The following is a 13943-nucleotide window of genomic DNA, read 5'->3' on the forward strand; positions in this document are numbered from 1 at the left end:
AACTTCAAACAGGAAATGAATTCCCCTTCAGTACCATTACCCAGACCAAACCCATCGAATCATCCATAGCAATATAAGCTCACTATCCCATACCTAAGTGGGCAATGAAAGATGAGTATGGATAGCAGAGGTGTAGTAAAACACCTATGCAGAACTGTCCGCAGCGTGTTGTTAGGCCAGAGCAATATGCCGTCGGCGATTTCGACCCCCAGGATCTTAAAATTGAAACCTGAGTATCACTGACGAATGAGCCCACTCAATCTCACTCATAACATTCTAATCTCTCGTTGTGCCCCCTCACCTCACCTCAACTCTCCTCTCCATCTCAAACCTCTGTCATCCCCTCTGGGGCCCCCATCTTCAACCTCCTACCCCAAAACCTCATCAGTGGCAGCACCTCCTCCCTCCCCCTCATCATCCCATCACCTTCTCTCTCCCATTTAACATATTCTACATCCGCAAATGTAGTCTTTACCTTTTCCAACGCTGTCCTTGTTATTTCCGACTTTCTGTTTCCGCCCGCTAGCAAAATTGGTGTTCTGACCTTCCCTTTGTTATCCTTTTGACTTGTCACTGAATTTGAAGGCGCAGAGAAAGAGGCAGGAAGTCGTCCACCAATTGAAATCGCTCCTCCCAATTCCACATCTTTTAGGAGTGAAGAAGTAGTTTGTGCAAGAGTCGAAAGCGCCAGCATGCCTCCTTGTCCGAACCCAAAGATAAATATATTTCTTGATGGATAATTACATGTTTTCACAAGCGTCTCGATCATAGAAGTCAGGAGTGTGATAGAGGGTGTGAGATCAGCATCAAGATCTAGAAAACCAGTTGTAGAGTCGAATTCGAGATCGCGTGCCCAATGGAAAGAAGGTAGGTCGGAACCAGTGATGAGGGCGGGGATTGGGGTTGGGGCTTGAGGAATTAAGGACGCAGTTTGAGGCAGAGATAAGTTTTTAGCTGAGCGCCAATGTTAGTTGAAGGAGTGATTAATGAAATGATAGGATCTGTAAAACATAAGAGGGTGTCGACAATATGAGAGGTATTGGGGCAAGAGGAGAAAATGCAAACAAGGTGAATAGAATCTCACCAAGCTGTGTGAATCCATTCTTCGTATCCCCCAGACCATGAAGCAGAATCAAAATATTGGTATTTTTTCCATCTTTGGATGGTAAAATATCACATAATAGATTCCTTGGTAGATCATCTACAGTCGGCAGACGTGGTGTTGTCATATTTACTCTTGGGTTCTTCCACCATGAATTTCGTCAGCCTTGCTTATTCATAAAACGTCGCCAAATTATGCAAATAACGAAAAGGGCGACCGTGGAGGCTTACAAGGTCATCCTCGCCGGATAAAACAAGCATCGGACAAAGCGATATCTATGGAGAAGCCAATGAAGCTTGTTCAGCTGAACCCTTAACTATTCGGTAGTACCTACCAGGAAGGTACCCATTCACGCCATTTTCCACGATGTACGAAGTATTTATTGGTTGCAAAGTGGGAATTGCCGAAGCAGCGGAAGGGAAGGGAAGGGAAAGAGTGGAAGCTTGCCTCGAGCTTGTTAAAGCTTCGATGTCGTTTGTTCGCCCAATGTTTACCAGGTATTCCAGGTTGGTACTGGTTGGCCCCGTATACGATGTAGAGTACAGATTACGTTTTTAGCTGTTTCAACCCTTGATGCTGCAATCGATGCTTCATCTCATACATGCCATGCGCCTCTCACAGATGGATGCCAGGTGAACCCTTATGCTTGTGTGTGTTTATCGTGCATTGCCGCCAGGAGCGAGAGTTACTTGACACCTGCACTTTGCATTGGCAGCACTGTCTTGATATCAACGTGCCCTTGTCATTGGTCGCAGTTGGATATTCTACAGTGTTACGCGCACAATCAACTTGAAGACAGGGCCCGGTCATGCAAGGATTGATGGAAGTGTTTTGAACCCCTCTCCTCATCCATCCATCCACCCATCCATCCACCCATCCATCCACCCATCCACTTATCCAACCACCCATCCGAATCCGATGCATGCACGCATGGAGGGGTCAAGTAGCAGTCAAGCAATGTAATAAATAACCTTGACGGGGACAATGAAATACCAACGGTACCAACAATACCAACGGTAACGTAGAGCAAAGTGAAAGTGGTAAAGCCACGGTGGTCGGATGGCCTAAGACTCCTGGTTGATAACTCACTGCGTACTTGCTAAGAACGATGGGGAGAGAAGTGATTGTGATGATATATATCTTTCTGGTTCTTTCATGCATTCCGGAGCTTTCGTCAGCGTGTCATAGGCTGATTGATCGACCCTGAAGATCTGGTTTCTTGAATTTTGGATTCACCATGTAACTTGTTGGAGACTTGGAACTTCGGAGCATCAAGACCCAGAGAGATCTAGGTGTTCAGTAACTTCCGTACGAGATACACGGAATAGATAGAATTACCTACAACTACCGGTGAAGGGATTCTCCTGAATTTTGATTGTATCGTAAGAGATATACAAGTTTTGATGTCATCATGGGTGCTAACTACATCATCATAGGTACTCAGGTTATACCTATAGTGATAATGAAGGGGGTCTGAGAGCTTTGGAACCATTTATGTTTTAACTTTGCCCCTCAATAGCTGTGTTGTACAAATGCCATGGGAGCTGTACCCTTGTTACCACGAGTACTTCTTACTTTATATACCAGCAACCTGTATGAAGACTCTAGAATATGCTATAGCATCATTCGGTCTTTTACTCAAACGAAGTAAACTTCATGACATGCATGAATAGCTACCAAGTATTCAGCAAGACAAATGTTCCATACTCGACGTCGATAGATATACATAGTAAAGATAGATCGGAGGCATTGGATTCGAGAATCGGGCATAACCTTACCTAGGGAAGAATGGATGGCCATCTCACTGCCACTGCCACTGCCTTCCCACCAAAACAATGGCATATTAATCCAAGCATCTATTCATCGGTACCCACGGCCGGCCGGCTCTTGTAACAAACAATTTCGTCTCCAACAGGCTTCTTATTTGATGATTCCATTACTTTCTTTTGGAAGCCACGCAAGCCGTGTCCCTACTAAACCATTGGAAGAACTTGACACTTGTCTCTGAGTGCCCAGTAGATTGTGGGCTAACTATTAGTTTCATGCAATGTGGGGTTCAAAAGATGAGGTATGAGGTACGGGTACGAGGTGTGAGATGTGAGATGTGACGACTGGGGAATCACCATAGCCTTAAGAAATCAAGGGGAACAGGGGAAAGCTGTATGGCCTCATTCAAGGTATCCCCCTTGGAAGTCTACAGAGTACAACATTGGTCAGAATCCCCATTCTGTACTCGAGTATACCTCCTCATTCACGTTACTTACAAGCGGGGGCTTGATATTTAAGGGAATAAAACGGTGAATCATATACTACTCTATTTGGTTAAGAAGTAAATGGCATGCGGGTGTGAGTGTATGAATTCCATAAAGGCATGGGTAGTAAAAGAGGGGTGAGGGTTCGACGGTAACACTTCCATCTATTTAAAGCCCTCGTCTCTCCCCTCCTCTTCTTTTCTCACCAACAACTACATCTCTACATCTCTACATCTCTACACAACTTCAATCTACAACTATATCTCACACTTTTCAAAGTTTTTAACTTTCGCCAAATAGATCTATCAAAATGGTTTTCGGCTGGGGTATGTCTCTCACTTTCTATCTTCACAATGTTCCATCCTCTATGAGCTTCCATACCTCCCAACCTTCACTCTGATACTTCACGCAACAAGATTACCGCCTACTAACATACAATTCTCTTAGGCGAATCTCAAGAACACTACGACCAATACCAAAGCCAAGACACTGCCAGTCTCGGTCATGAGGTTCTCGCAGGAGGTGCTGGTTTCGCTGCCATGAAGATGTTCGAGGACAGACAACGCAAGGAGGGTATGTCCGAGGCCTCGCTTCTTCATCTCCATTCAAATCAACGTACTAACGCGAATACCTTTCATAGGAAAGCCAGTCTCCCACGCTTTTGCTAAGGAGCTTCTCGCCGGTTTTGCCTCTGCTGAAGTCGACAAGTTGGCTGAGACCAAGGGTGAGGACTGGGTCCGTGAGCACAGAATGAGAGAAAAGTCAGAGGAACAAGCCGCACATTTGTATGATCAACACTATGGTCAGGATGATCAATACGACCCGTACGTTCTCTCTCATTTACTTTTGTTATCACTCCTTCAGATCCTTTTGCTAACATGACCTTTCTTATAGAAACCAACGTGGTCCCCCAGAGCACTTCCAAAGCTACGACAACAACTATTAAATTGACAATCGAGAGTACGGAATTGATCGAGGATATCAGAATTGATAGTATGATGAATTGATGGGATTTCTGCTGCCTCAATCAGGGGATTGCCGATGATGATGACGAATTTTATATATATAGCATGCATAGCTTTTCATGATGGACGATACCGCCTGGCAGAAGCTTAGGTTCACAGAATATAGTCTCAATCGAAATAAAAAGATTTCGACCAGCAACGTTGATTTTGTCTTGTTATTTTCAGTATTCAAACACTGATCAACTTGTGATGGATCGATGATCATCGATGTGAAGATTTACTAAGTACATTCAAGTACATTCATTGATAGATCTATTGACATGTCGTTGATGTTGGAGGGTACTTGTCTCGATTGTAAGATCTTATCTCTTGGTTCAGGAACAGTGCATACTTGGCGATGTGGATTAAGTCTATCTATCGCCAAGATTAGATATCGGTGTAGCTCAATATTGGAGAGGCTGTACATCTGAGACAACAATCGAGTACAATAATCACAACATCCCATCTTTGACTTCAATTGACTTCCAACTCTCATACTATAGTTACTGTTCAGAATTCATGTACTAGGTAGGTATTGATACTCCATTCAGAAATCAATCTCACATTAATCGCATCACTCCCATCAAATAATAACTCACATTAACGATCCCTGCCTATTCAGATTCAATACCGCTTTACACTCACTATATTCGCCATCGCTCTGTTGAAAAGAAGACGACCCGCTGCTCACCACTTACTATCTTCCCGGTACCTTCACTTGCTGCTGAAACCTCAGACATCAGTATAGATCAATCTCCCCGGAACAAACACGACACAATGGTTAGAAATAAGCCGTCAAGCGCCTCTCTTCACAAAACTGCCATGGAGAAACAAACTGCTCCTGACGAGAAGGTTACCCAGGAGCTTTTGATGGGGGAATTTGCCAAAATGAAATTGGCGATTTCTAAACCTACCAACCCGAATAATGGGGAGTCCTTCACAACCCGTGAAAGTCTACCAATTCGTTCCCTTGGGGGTGATTCATGGGGCCCTTCGGGTTCCGTCGACTTGGAAGAGCGCTTAGGACAGGAAAAGATTGAGACACTCTTTGAGAAGATGAGAAAATCTTACCAATTTCCATCCGCCCAGGCGGAAATTAATGCTACAAGTGGTGCACAAACTTTGTTCGAAGCATTCCACTCACCTAATGATTCTCTTATTCCTCGCAATCTAGATACCAAAGCGCCCAATGCTGCAAAGCATGCGATCATTCTCAAAGATCCCGAAGAATATGCAGAACCGTTCATTGATTTCATGACGGAGAACCCAACAGTTTGGCATGCTATTCAATATTGGGAGAACAAGTTGGAGGACGCTGGGTTTACTAAGGTTTGTGCAACTCTCATTCTTGCTGGTTCTTCACATTTAATTTCACTCGCACACTCGAATTCAAGAAGCACAATGCTGATATTATCTTGTTTATAGCTCTCTCCGCGTGATTCATGGAACGGCAAGCTTGAGCCCAACGGGAAATACTACGTGAACCGCAATGGAACATCCTTGATTGCATTTTCCGTGGGTGGTGCATACAAATCTGGAAATGGAATAGCAATGGTTGCCGCACACTCTGATTCTCTCACAGCTCGTCTAAAGCCCATCAGTACCAAACACAATAAGGCTGGATTTGTACAACTCGGAGTTGCTCCTTATGCTGGCGCATTGAACGAAACATGGTGGGATAGAGATCTCGGGATTGGTGGTAGAGTTCTAGTCAAGGATGAGAAAACTGGATGCATTTCTCAAAAATTGGTAAAACTGGGTTGGCCAATTGCACGCATTCCAACTCTAGCTCCCCATTTCGGTGTTGGAATGTTAGGACAGAACAATATGGAAACACAACTCGTACCAATCATTGGTCTCGATAATTCCGATATTGAACCTTCAGCTTCATCCTCATCACCATCACCATCATCCGAGCAATTTCAAACATCAAACATTTCCGGTGCAAAATCTTCATTTATCTCCACCCAACCACCAAAACTTGTCAATCTTATTGCCAAAGAATTGGGCGTTGAAGATAAAGAAACCATCATCAATTGGGAACTCGAACTTTTTGATACCCAGCCATCTCAACTTGGTGGGCTCGACAAGGAATTCATTTTCTCGGGACGGATTGATGATAAAGTTTGTTCCTGGTCTTCCATCGAGGCACTGCTCTCCAACTCTTCCTCTGAAAATTCCAAATCATCTGGTATCATTTCCATGGTTGCTCTTTTCGATGACGAAGAGATTGGCTCGCTCTTGCGTCAGGGTGCAAGGGGTAATTTCCTCCCCGGAACAGTTGAACGTATCGTGGAGTGCTTCAATCATTCCACATACAGTCCAAATATTCTGATGGAAACCTATGCCAAGTCTTTCCTCGTATCCTTCGATGTTACACATGCTACAAATCCTAACTTCTTGGAAAAGTATCTCGAAAATCATTGCCCTAGACTTAATGTAGGATTGACAGTTGGAGCAGACAGTAATGGTCATACTACTACGGATTCTGTCTCAACAGTTATTTTCCAGAGATTGGCGGAGAAATGCGGACAAAAGTTGCAAACTTTCATGATTAGAAATGATTCTCGATCGGGGGGTACGGTAGGACCGATGTTGAGTTCTGCAATGGGCGTGAGAGCTATTGATGTCGGAATCCCCCAACTAAGTATGCATAGTATCAGAGCAACTACAGGATCTAAGGATCCTGGATTGGGGGCTAAGATGATTGAGGGTGTTTTTGTAGGGTGGGAAAGTGTGGATGAGGAGATTGCTGGAGGTAAAGGATGGTAGAGATGTTTATTTTCAGAACTGATTGTTTAGGAAGGGTGCAAGATTGGGGATTGGTACTACATAAGGATGCGTCATGATACAAGCTGTGCACATATTAAGGTGCACATACTAAAGGGATGAGTGAGTGGAAGGATTTCATATCGTCTCAAGTCACATATATAGTACATAGAGAGGACATAGCATGCGTTTTTTACTTTATTAGCATATTACAATGGTTCGATCAGGGCTTTTTTATTTTGCTGTATGCTTGTTGCTGCCAGACTTTTCCAATGAGTTTAATGAAATTGTGGAAAATATAACGAAATCAACTTTTAAGAGCAATGCTCTTCTTGAACACTTATTGGATGTCTAGCAATGGTACATATTTAGAAAGTGAGTAAATCGACACTAACCAACTTTTGAGGGCATACAAGTATCTGGATTCACGATTGATACGAGGAATGAGCAACTTGTATATTTTTCTCCTCTCCACAAGCGGAGAAGAGCACCTGGGGCAAGTAGTAATGGCGAGGATGGCGAGAGTGTGGTCTGTAATGAGTTTGGCTTTCGATGGAATTTTGGTAAATCTTCAAGACGTCCGAAGATTCCTTGGGGGTTGAATCTCTGAAATGAGATACCGCAGGTTACGGAGTGGTAAGAGATATCAATCTACAAATCTCGCACAAATATGAATCGAATGAAGAGTTCCAGTAGAGGTGGGCGGGGGTGGCTGAAAGATGTGAAGGATTTTTAAAAAGCTGAGCTTAAGTTTGAGCAAATAGTAAGATAGGGTACGAGGAAATTCCAGGTCTGTAGTCCCTAGTCTATCTTGATAGAATCTCCGTGGCCTATAATGAGATTTGGGAGATCTTAAGGTGAATAAAGATGATCTTATATGGATGACGAGAAGAAGTATATCTGTTTTGAGTGTGAGAAGAGTTCAAGCGAACGATCAGAAAGTGGTTATCTTTTTTAAGATAATCTTCGCAAACCTTTATGAAGATTGACAAGGAAGTGGTAGAAGTCCGGTCGATAAAGCGTCTCGAATATTTGAGCTTATGCATTTAGATCCAGAAAACTTGATCGCTGCACTTTTTCAGGAGAAGGATAGTCTGCGAGGAGTCGATCTCCTTGTCTCAGGTAGATCTTTCCATCCACGCCATGGAATAGTGTATATCGTAGACTTCGTCCGAGTTTGTGAGGTTTCTCGATGCTACTCTTGTGATTCTCTGCTTTCACTGACGCTTTCTCTGGAGTATGAATATCCGGCCTCTTTGGTGGAAAATTTGCCATTTCTAATCGGTGCCCGGTGGATGCAAATGTATCATCACAAAGAGCAAAGTATGTTTCACTGATTATGAAGATGTTAATTTGATAAACGCGCACAATAATATCGACCCAAACACTTATTCTTTGAAGCTCAGCGATGATTCCTCGATGCCATTTTGACTCATGGAACTCTCCAGCAAGTTTCAGACTCGCATTTTGCTGATTCAATCACAAGTGTGCATCTGCTAGCTATTGGGTGACAATCGATCGATTGAATCCTCGAACAATGATTCTCGCCAATATTTCAATGTTATGTGGTAAGAGACTTCGACGGGTCTGGGAGGAGGGGGGTGTTTCCGTTGGCCAGGTTAGATCGATGGAAACCCTCAATCCAAGTGCTCTTTTTCATGACCCGTGGGAACAAAGGGAGCAAACTCGCAGTCATACATGGAGGGTTGTATATGCAGGAACTTTCAAACTGGGCAAGACAGTATTGAAGCCAGGATTCCATCTAGTTATGAGCACCAAGACTGAATTCGGTTGTCCTCTGACGATTGGTAGTATCTGGATATAAATGGCCAACACTCCACGACACCAGAGGAGATTTTATCGCCACAAACGTGTGATATCGTGGGAGAATCAGCGGGTATGATTGAGCTTTTCGGCAGACATCAAACATCCTTCATTCACTAGCATCGCATTTCGAAAATAGGCGAACAACAAGATGTAAGATGTGATACTGATACATTAAACCCGCAAATGAAGGTGATCTGAGAGATATATGTCATGGCGCACACTAGTTTTGCGCATACTGGCCATGGTTTGAGAGACTAAAGCTGTTATTTACGCTTTGGATGTAGTGAATTCTTCCCCGTTCACCCAAACTACTAGTAATTTCAGTGATAGACATTTCACTACCTAAGCTAACAATCTGAAGTCATGAAAGTTCACTGAGCAGTATTAATGTTGCTTAAAGTCACTTTATCAACAGGAATTTCTAGATGTTGCCATGTATTTGCCATCAACAGTCCAATACGTTGGAAACTAGGAGAAAACTCAAGCATCTCGAGAGACATATTCAGATCTTATAATTCATCTAAACCAAAAGATGTGAGACAATTGCAGTTAGCCACTGCAATCAAGGTGAAAGCGGAGTTATGTTTCGTTCACTACATCGAAACTATTGAACTCTATCAAAAGCTGAATGTAGTCTTCGCGATCTATTCGATACCGATAGGTTGAGAAAACCATACCGCGTTTAGTACGCATGAAAAATACCTAATGGTTCATAACATGTGGAACAAAATTGATGAACCTACGATAATGTACCCATTGGGTTGGAAAGAAGGAGCAATGCTGAGTGTTTTTGCCAGGAGTAATGCCTTCATCAACTAACGAGCAACAACTTACAGAGATCCTGGAGCTTCTCCAAACAATAGCACCCATGATTTCTACGAATACTGCCATGCCTTTGCACGATAACGTCCCGAATACCTGGTTTGAACGCCCAGAGGAACTCCCACTCTTCCAACGACGGGGATCACCTTGGTAAATGAGTGGATCATGAAGTTGCCATGCGTTATGAGATACGCAACAGATGCTATGGGAAGCTCTTGAAAGATCTCTGATAAGGTGAATGAATCTTGTCTTTCCAGTTCAAATGAAGGGGGGTTGATTGGATGGTTCGGCTAATAGGACAATTAACCACAATGATATCCTTGGCGTAAGAATTTGATGAAATTTGTCCGACGGGTTTATAAGACACTTCGAGGATTTCAGAGCGTTGTGGTTGCGTTAAATGTACCGTGATGCTTCAACGATCCGTGGAACAGTCAGATTATTCCGTGCCAACGACAATCGGAGAACTTCATTATGCTTCGTATTCCATCAATTAACGTTTGCGATCAGCAAACCTTAAATTCTTGGGTAACCTTAAGATTTGCAACAAATTAGTCTTCCCTTTAAATCTACCAATTATTCGGGTCGTGCACATGATCGTCGACGTGTTAATGAAGTACACGTGCAATGATGTGGCACCCTAACCGTAAATTCAAAACTAAAAAATGCAATGACCACTCACACCGGAAGATGGAAAAACCAAAGAAGCCATGGAAATTCTCAATACTTCCATAGAAACTGAGATGTGCAACAAATTCAGGATGATCTCTATGAAATATAGGAAGTAACGGATGAATTCTGATTTGAGGAAACAAACAAGCGAGGCATTCACAATCGAATGTAATGCATAAGCCCGATGCAGACTTTCAGGTACCGTCGTTGAGATCGGAAGATACGCAAGCACTGATAGTGAGAGGAAAGCTAATGAGACAATACAATACCAGTGGGGTAATTTGATCGAGGTGCTGAATGTTCCGAGGATTCTGGATTTCATGATGCCGGTGCTGGTGCTGGTGCGAGAACGTAAGAGTAAAGTAGGCAGAAGATATGTGTAGATCCAGAAACCACCTCCACATATTTCCAATTGAGAGTCCCCCGATGCCATGGGAGACTACATATCAAGATATCTTGAAGAATTGACATGTGGTTTCACCTCAACGAAAATTGAGGTAATATTTCCCGAACACCCGAATCTAAATCACTGAGGGTGGTTATCTTTAGGATAAATCCGACGAATTGGCTACCTTCACTCCATTCTTGTCAATTGCCCCTCCCTGTGACCTTCATTGTCTAATTGTGGGTAGTTGTAGCTGCAATAGGAGTACGGGAAACTGTACAAATTTGGCTGGGTTCGATCGCGTCCTCCGAATGGTCATGTAAGACATGCTTGTATTGGTAATTGGAGCTCTGAATTATTGCCAAGTGTAGATCTGAAAATGCCCAGATGTTGAGATATGCAACATTTGGATCTTTTTCGGTGCATCACAAGCTGTTTTCATACCAAGCTGAATAGGCATCTTGGGTCTCTGGCCATTTTCGTATTTGTATCACCTCAAAATTCGGAAGTCCAACTGAAAGCAGGACACATACAGAGTCGATTCATTACCTACCGAAAATAAGAATGTATTCAATGCTAGAATTTTTGTGAATTTTTGTGTAGTTATGGTTTTTTCTTTCTCTTTCTTTTCCCTCAATGAAATGACCACTGTCTCGAACGAGTTCGGAGAGAGAACTCTTGATGTCGTTGCGTTGTAATAGAAAGTACCGTAGAAAGTGCCGTAGAAAGTATCATCGGCCTTGAGCTCCAAAAAGTGCTGGAAACAAAGCTCTAGACAGTCAATTCTCACGGCCATTTGGGGGTTGAGTAGCGAAGCGTTATGTTGAGAATTGAGACGTGCAACACTGACAGTCGCTCTTGATATCAGTGCCATTCCGGAAGAAGTATGGCTTGAAATCCGAGACTCGAGTAGCTAGTGGATGTAACAATATGAAACTTGTTGACCGAGTTTAAACGTTGAGAATTGAGATGCGCAACAATTCTATCCATCTTTTGTCACAGTTGTACTATTGCATTATGGTACTGTCGTGGTAATGGTTGCCAATTTGTTGTGTGGTTGGTTGAATGAAACTTCCTACGGGATGGATGAGCGTATGTGTGCTGACTAAGATTTGGATGACTAAGACTAGCCTCAGCATAGGAAAACAATCTTGATCAAGGAACCTACCTGATCATGAAACTCGTTGAGATGAAATGACTTTGGTATAACGGACAAAGTAGCGAGTTTCTTCTCTTATTCATTTTGGATTCCAAAAGCTATTATTATGAGATTTTGATATCGGTTCAAGATCCACGGCGGCATGAGAGTCAAAATCTGACGATTAAGGTTACCACTGGTCACAGACATGCGCGAGTCATTTACCTCTACCATCAAAAGTATAATGGTGATGATTTCCCAGATTTCCAAGGATGATGCTTGGCGATTTGATTTGTATTTGAACAAATGGGTGAGAAACCGGCTGAAAGAGAGAAGCTTTCGATATGGTCTGGAAGCTTTGAGGTCATCTTCGACCATCTAGAATCGGACTTGAACATGACAGCAGACTAGAACCAAGCACTGAAACTCTGGAAGAAAGATGTTCTATCACGTCGATCTCATATCTCAGCCCCCTTTGGGTATGGCTCGGCTACAGTAGTTGTTCGTAGCCTCCCCAGATTTCACAACTCAGCCGCTAATGTCGGAACATCACATCTCGGCGATCCTTCATGAATTATTCTCAACCACTCACCTGCAATGGTTGTCTTCCAGAATCCACGGGAATACTGACAGGTTCGGAAAGTATGGCCGTCTCCGTTGTAGATATGCAACAAAGTCAAGCTGTGGTTTAGGGACGAGGCCATCGTGTTTTCTCATCTCGAAATTGTTCCAGTTGACCGTTAGGTCGACGTTGACGACGCATAAGGCTATATGCCAAAGCATAAGAGCCTCAATAACATGGCGAGCATGGGTACTTTTTCTTCAATCCTTTTCAAGGGTGAGTCCATCCAAGCGTGCATCTAAGATTGTGGAGCCTCGAAGGGGCTTCCCGTTGTACCACGACTCGTGGCAGTTGTGATAATGTTACGTGGTGGCTAGTCAGCTCTACTCACTAGCAATATCCAAAGGAAAACGTGGCAGCTAGTCTCGCTCATTTCTGCCATATTGGGTGTACTCCTTCTCGGACATGCTTCTTCTTGTGGAATGTTAAGATCATAAATGGAAATACATCCGTGACAGCATCAATTCACACAAAATTTGTTGCATGTCTGTCGCTCAGAATTTCCTCTCATCAATTCTACCAGGTCTCATTGAGAGAGAGTCTTCAGTGTATATTTATATATATGCACAATTGTTGCACATCTCATCTTTGCGTCATGCCTGTCATTTATGCGGGTCATACCCGTTGACCATGCATTCCAATTTAAGATCCAATGACAAACGCCATGGCGGAGACTGCCGACTGCACATTCATGACTGACTCAAGGGCACAAATTGTCGTACCATTTTAATTTTACCTCTAATTCAACACAACGGAGCTCCTTTCACAGTATTAAAGTTTTGCGCCGCAGCAGACATTGGATTGGTTCATCCGTCTATGAAATTGTTTTGTTGCACATCTAATGACTGAGTCTGAGTCGTGGTGATGATGCACGCCTCGCTGAACTTTGTATATATCGGCGGGTATTTCTACTCGCGCCATCCTATCCCGAGTTCAATCTTTAAATTGTGGAAACTTTGCGGACATCCCCGACGTTCTGAAGCCCAGCTTGGAAAAGAACCCTTTGTTGCATACCTGAACATTGACTCGTACCTTTCATTGTGGGCATGATCTCCTTCTGGCCTCTTCGTATACGAACCGCCAAGCGGAATCTTGGTTTCGTTGCATGTCTGAAATTTTGAATTTGACTCGCAGCTCTTTCTGGTGCAGACTCTCGTGGGTTTTGAATGTTTGTTGCATGTCTCAATTTTTGATGTTGACTCGATCTCTTGTTTGCAGTGGGGGCTTCAATATATCTTGACAGTATAGAAGACATTTGTTGCGCATCTCATTTTTGCAAGTTGACTCGTGGCATTCATTTATCCATCGAGGAAATTTCAAGCACAAGGATAGAGGGCAAGGAGATTACCC

General features: G+C 43.2%; 5 protein-coding genes across 5 annotated transcripts; 3 read left to right on the forward strand and 2 right to left on the reverse strand.

Moving 5' to 3' along the window:
- Positions 1–325: 325 nt before the first annotated feature.
- EAF01_008041 (uncharacterized protein) lies at positions 326–1229 on the reverse strand (the record flags this gene model as incomplete). Its single annotated transcript, XM_038916297.1, has 2 exons — positions 326–954; positions 1085–1229. The coding sequence occupies 2 exons, from the start codon at positions 1227–1229 to the stop codon at positions 326–328; spliced, it is 774 nt and encodes a 257-aa protein (XP_038767659.1).
- A 1491-nt stretch (positions 1230–2720) lies between these two features.
- On the forward strand, positions 2721–4570 carry EAF01_008042 (uncharacterized protein). Its single transcript, XM_038916298.1, has 4 exons — positions 2721–3680; positions 3802–3927; positions 3995–4178; positions 4249–4570. Exons 1-4 carry the CDS (start codon positions 3665–3667, stop codon positions 4298–4300), a joined length of 378 nt encoding a protein of 125 aa, XP_038767660.1. The 5' UTR covers positions 2721–3664; the 3' UTR covers positions 4301–4570.
- Positions 4571–5135: 565 nt separating this feature from the next.
- Positions 5136–7130, forward strand: EAF01_008043 (uncharacterized protein; the record flags this gene model as incomplete). Its single annotated transcript, XM_038916299.1, has 2 exons — positions 5136–5687; positions 5784–7130. 2 exons carry the CDS (start codon positions 5136–5138, stop codon positions 7128–7130), a joined length of 1899 nt encoding a protein of 632 aa, XP_038767661.1.
- Positions 7131–8165: 1035 nt separating this feature from the next.
- On the reverse strand, positions 8166–8402 carry EAF01_008044 (uncharacterized protein; the record flags this gene model as incomplete). The annotated part of the gene is made up of 1 exon (XM_038916300.1): positions 8166–8402. The coding sequence occupies one exon, from the start codon at positions 8400–8402 to the stop codon at positions 8166–8168; it is 237 nt and encodes a 78-aa protein (XP_038767662.1).
- Positions 8403–8664: 262 nt separating this feature from the next.
- On the forward strand, positions 8665–8952 carry EAF01_008045 (uncharacterized protein; the record flags this gene model as incomplete). The annotated part of the gene is made up of 1 exon (XM_038916301.1): positions 8665–8952. The coding sequence occupies one exon, from the start codon at positions 8665–8667 to the stop codon at positions 8950–8952; it is 288 nt and encodes a 95-aa protein (XP_038767663.1).
- Positions 8953–13943: the final 4991 nt, after the last annotated feature.

Source organism: Botrytis porri (assembly GCF_014898465.1).
Source record: "Botrytis porri strain MUCL 3234 chromosome Unknown BPOR_011, whole genome shotgun sequence".
Taxonomy (NCBI): domain Eukaryota; kingdom Fungi; phylum Ascomycota; class Leotiomycetes; order Helotiales; family Sclerotiniaceae; genus Botrytis; species Botrytis porri.

Excerpts from the sequence above, each read along its gene's own strand:
- EAF01_008042 (XM_038916298.1), top strand. Across the intron at positions 3,928-3,994 it reads GGACAGACAACGCAAGGAGG|GAAAGCCAGTCTCCCACGCT; the intron begins GTATGTCCGAGG and ends TACCTTTCATAG. Across the intron at positions 4,179-4,248 it reads CAGGATGATCAATACGACCC|AAACCAACGTGGTCCCCCAG; the intron begins GTACGTTCTCTC and ends CCTTTCTTATAG.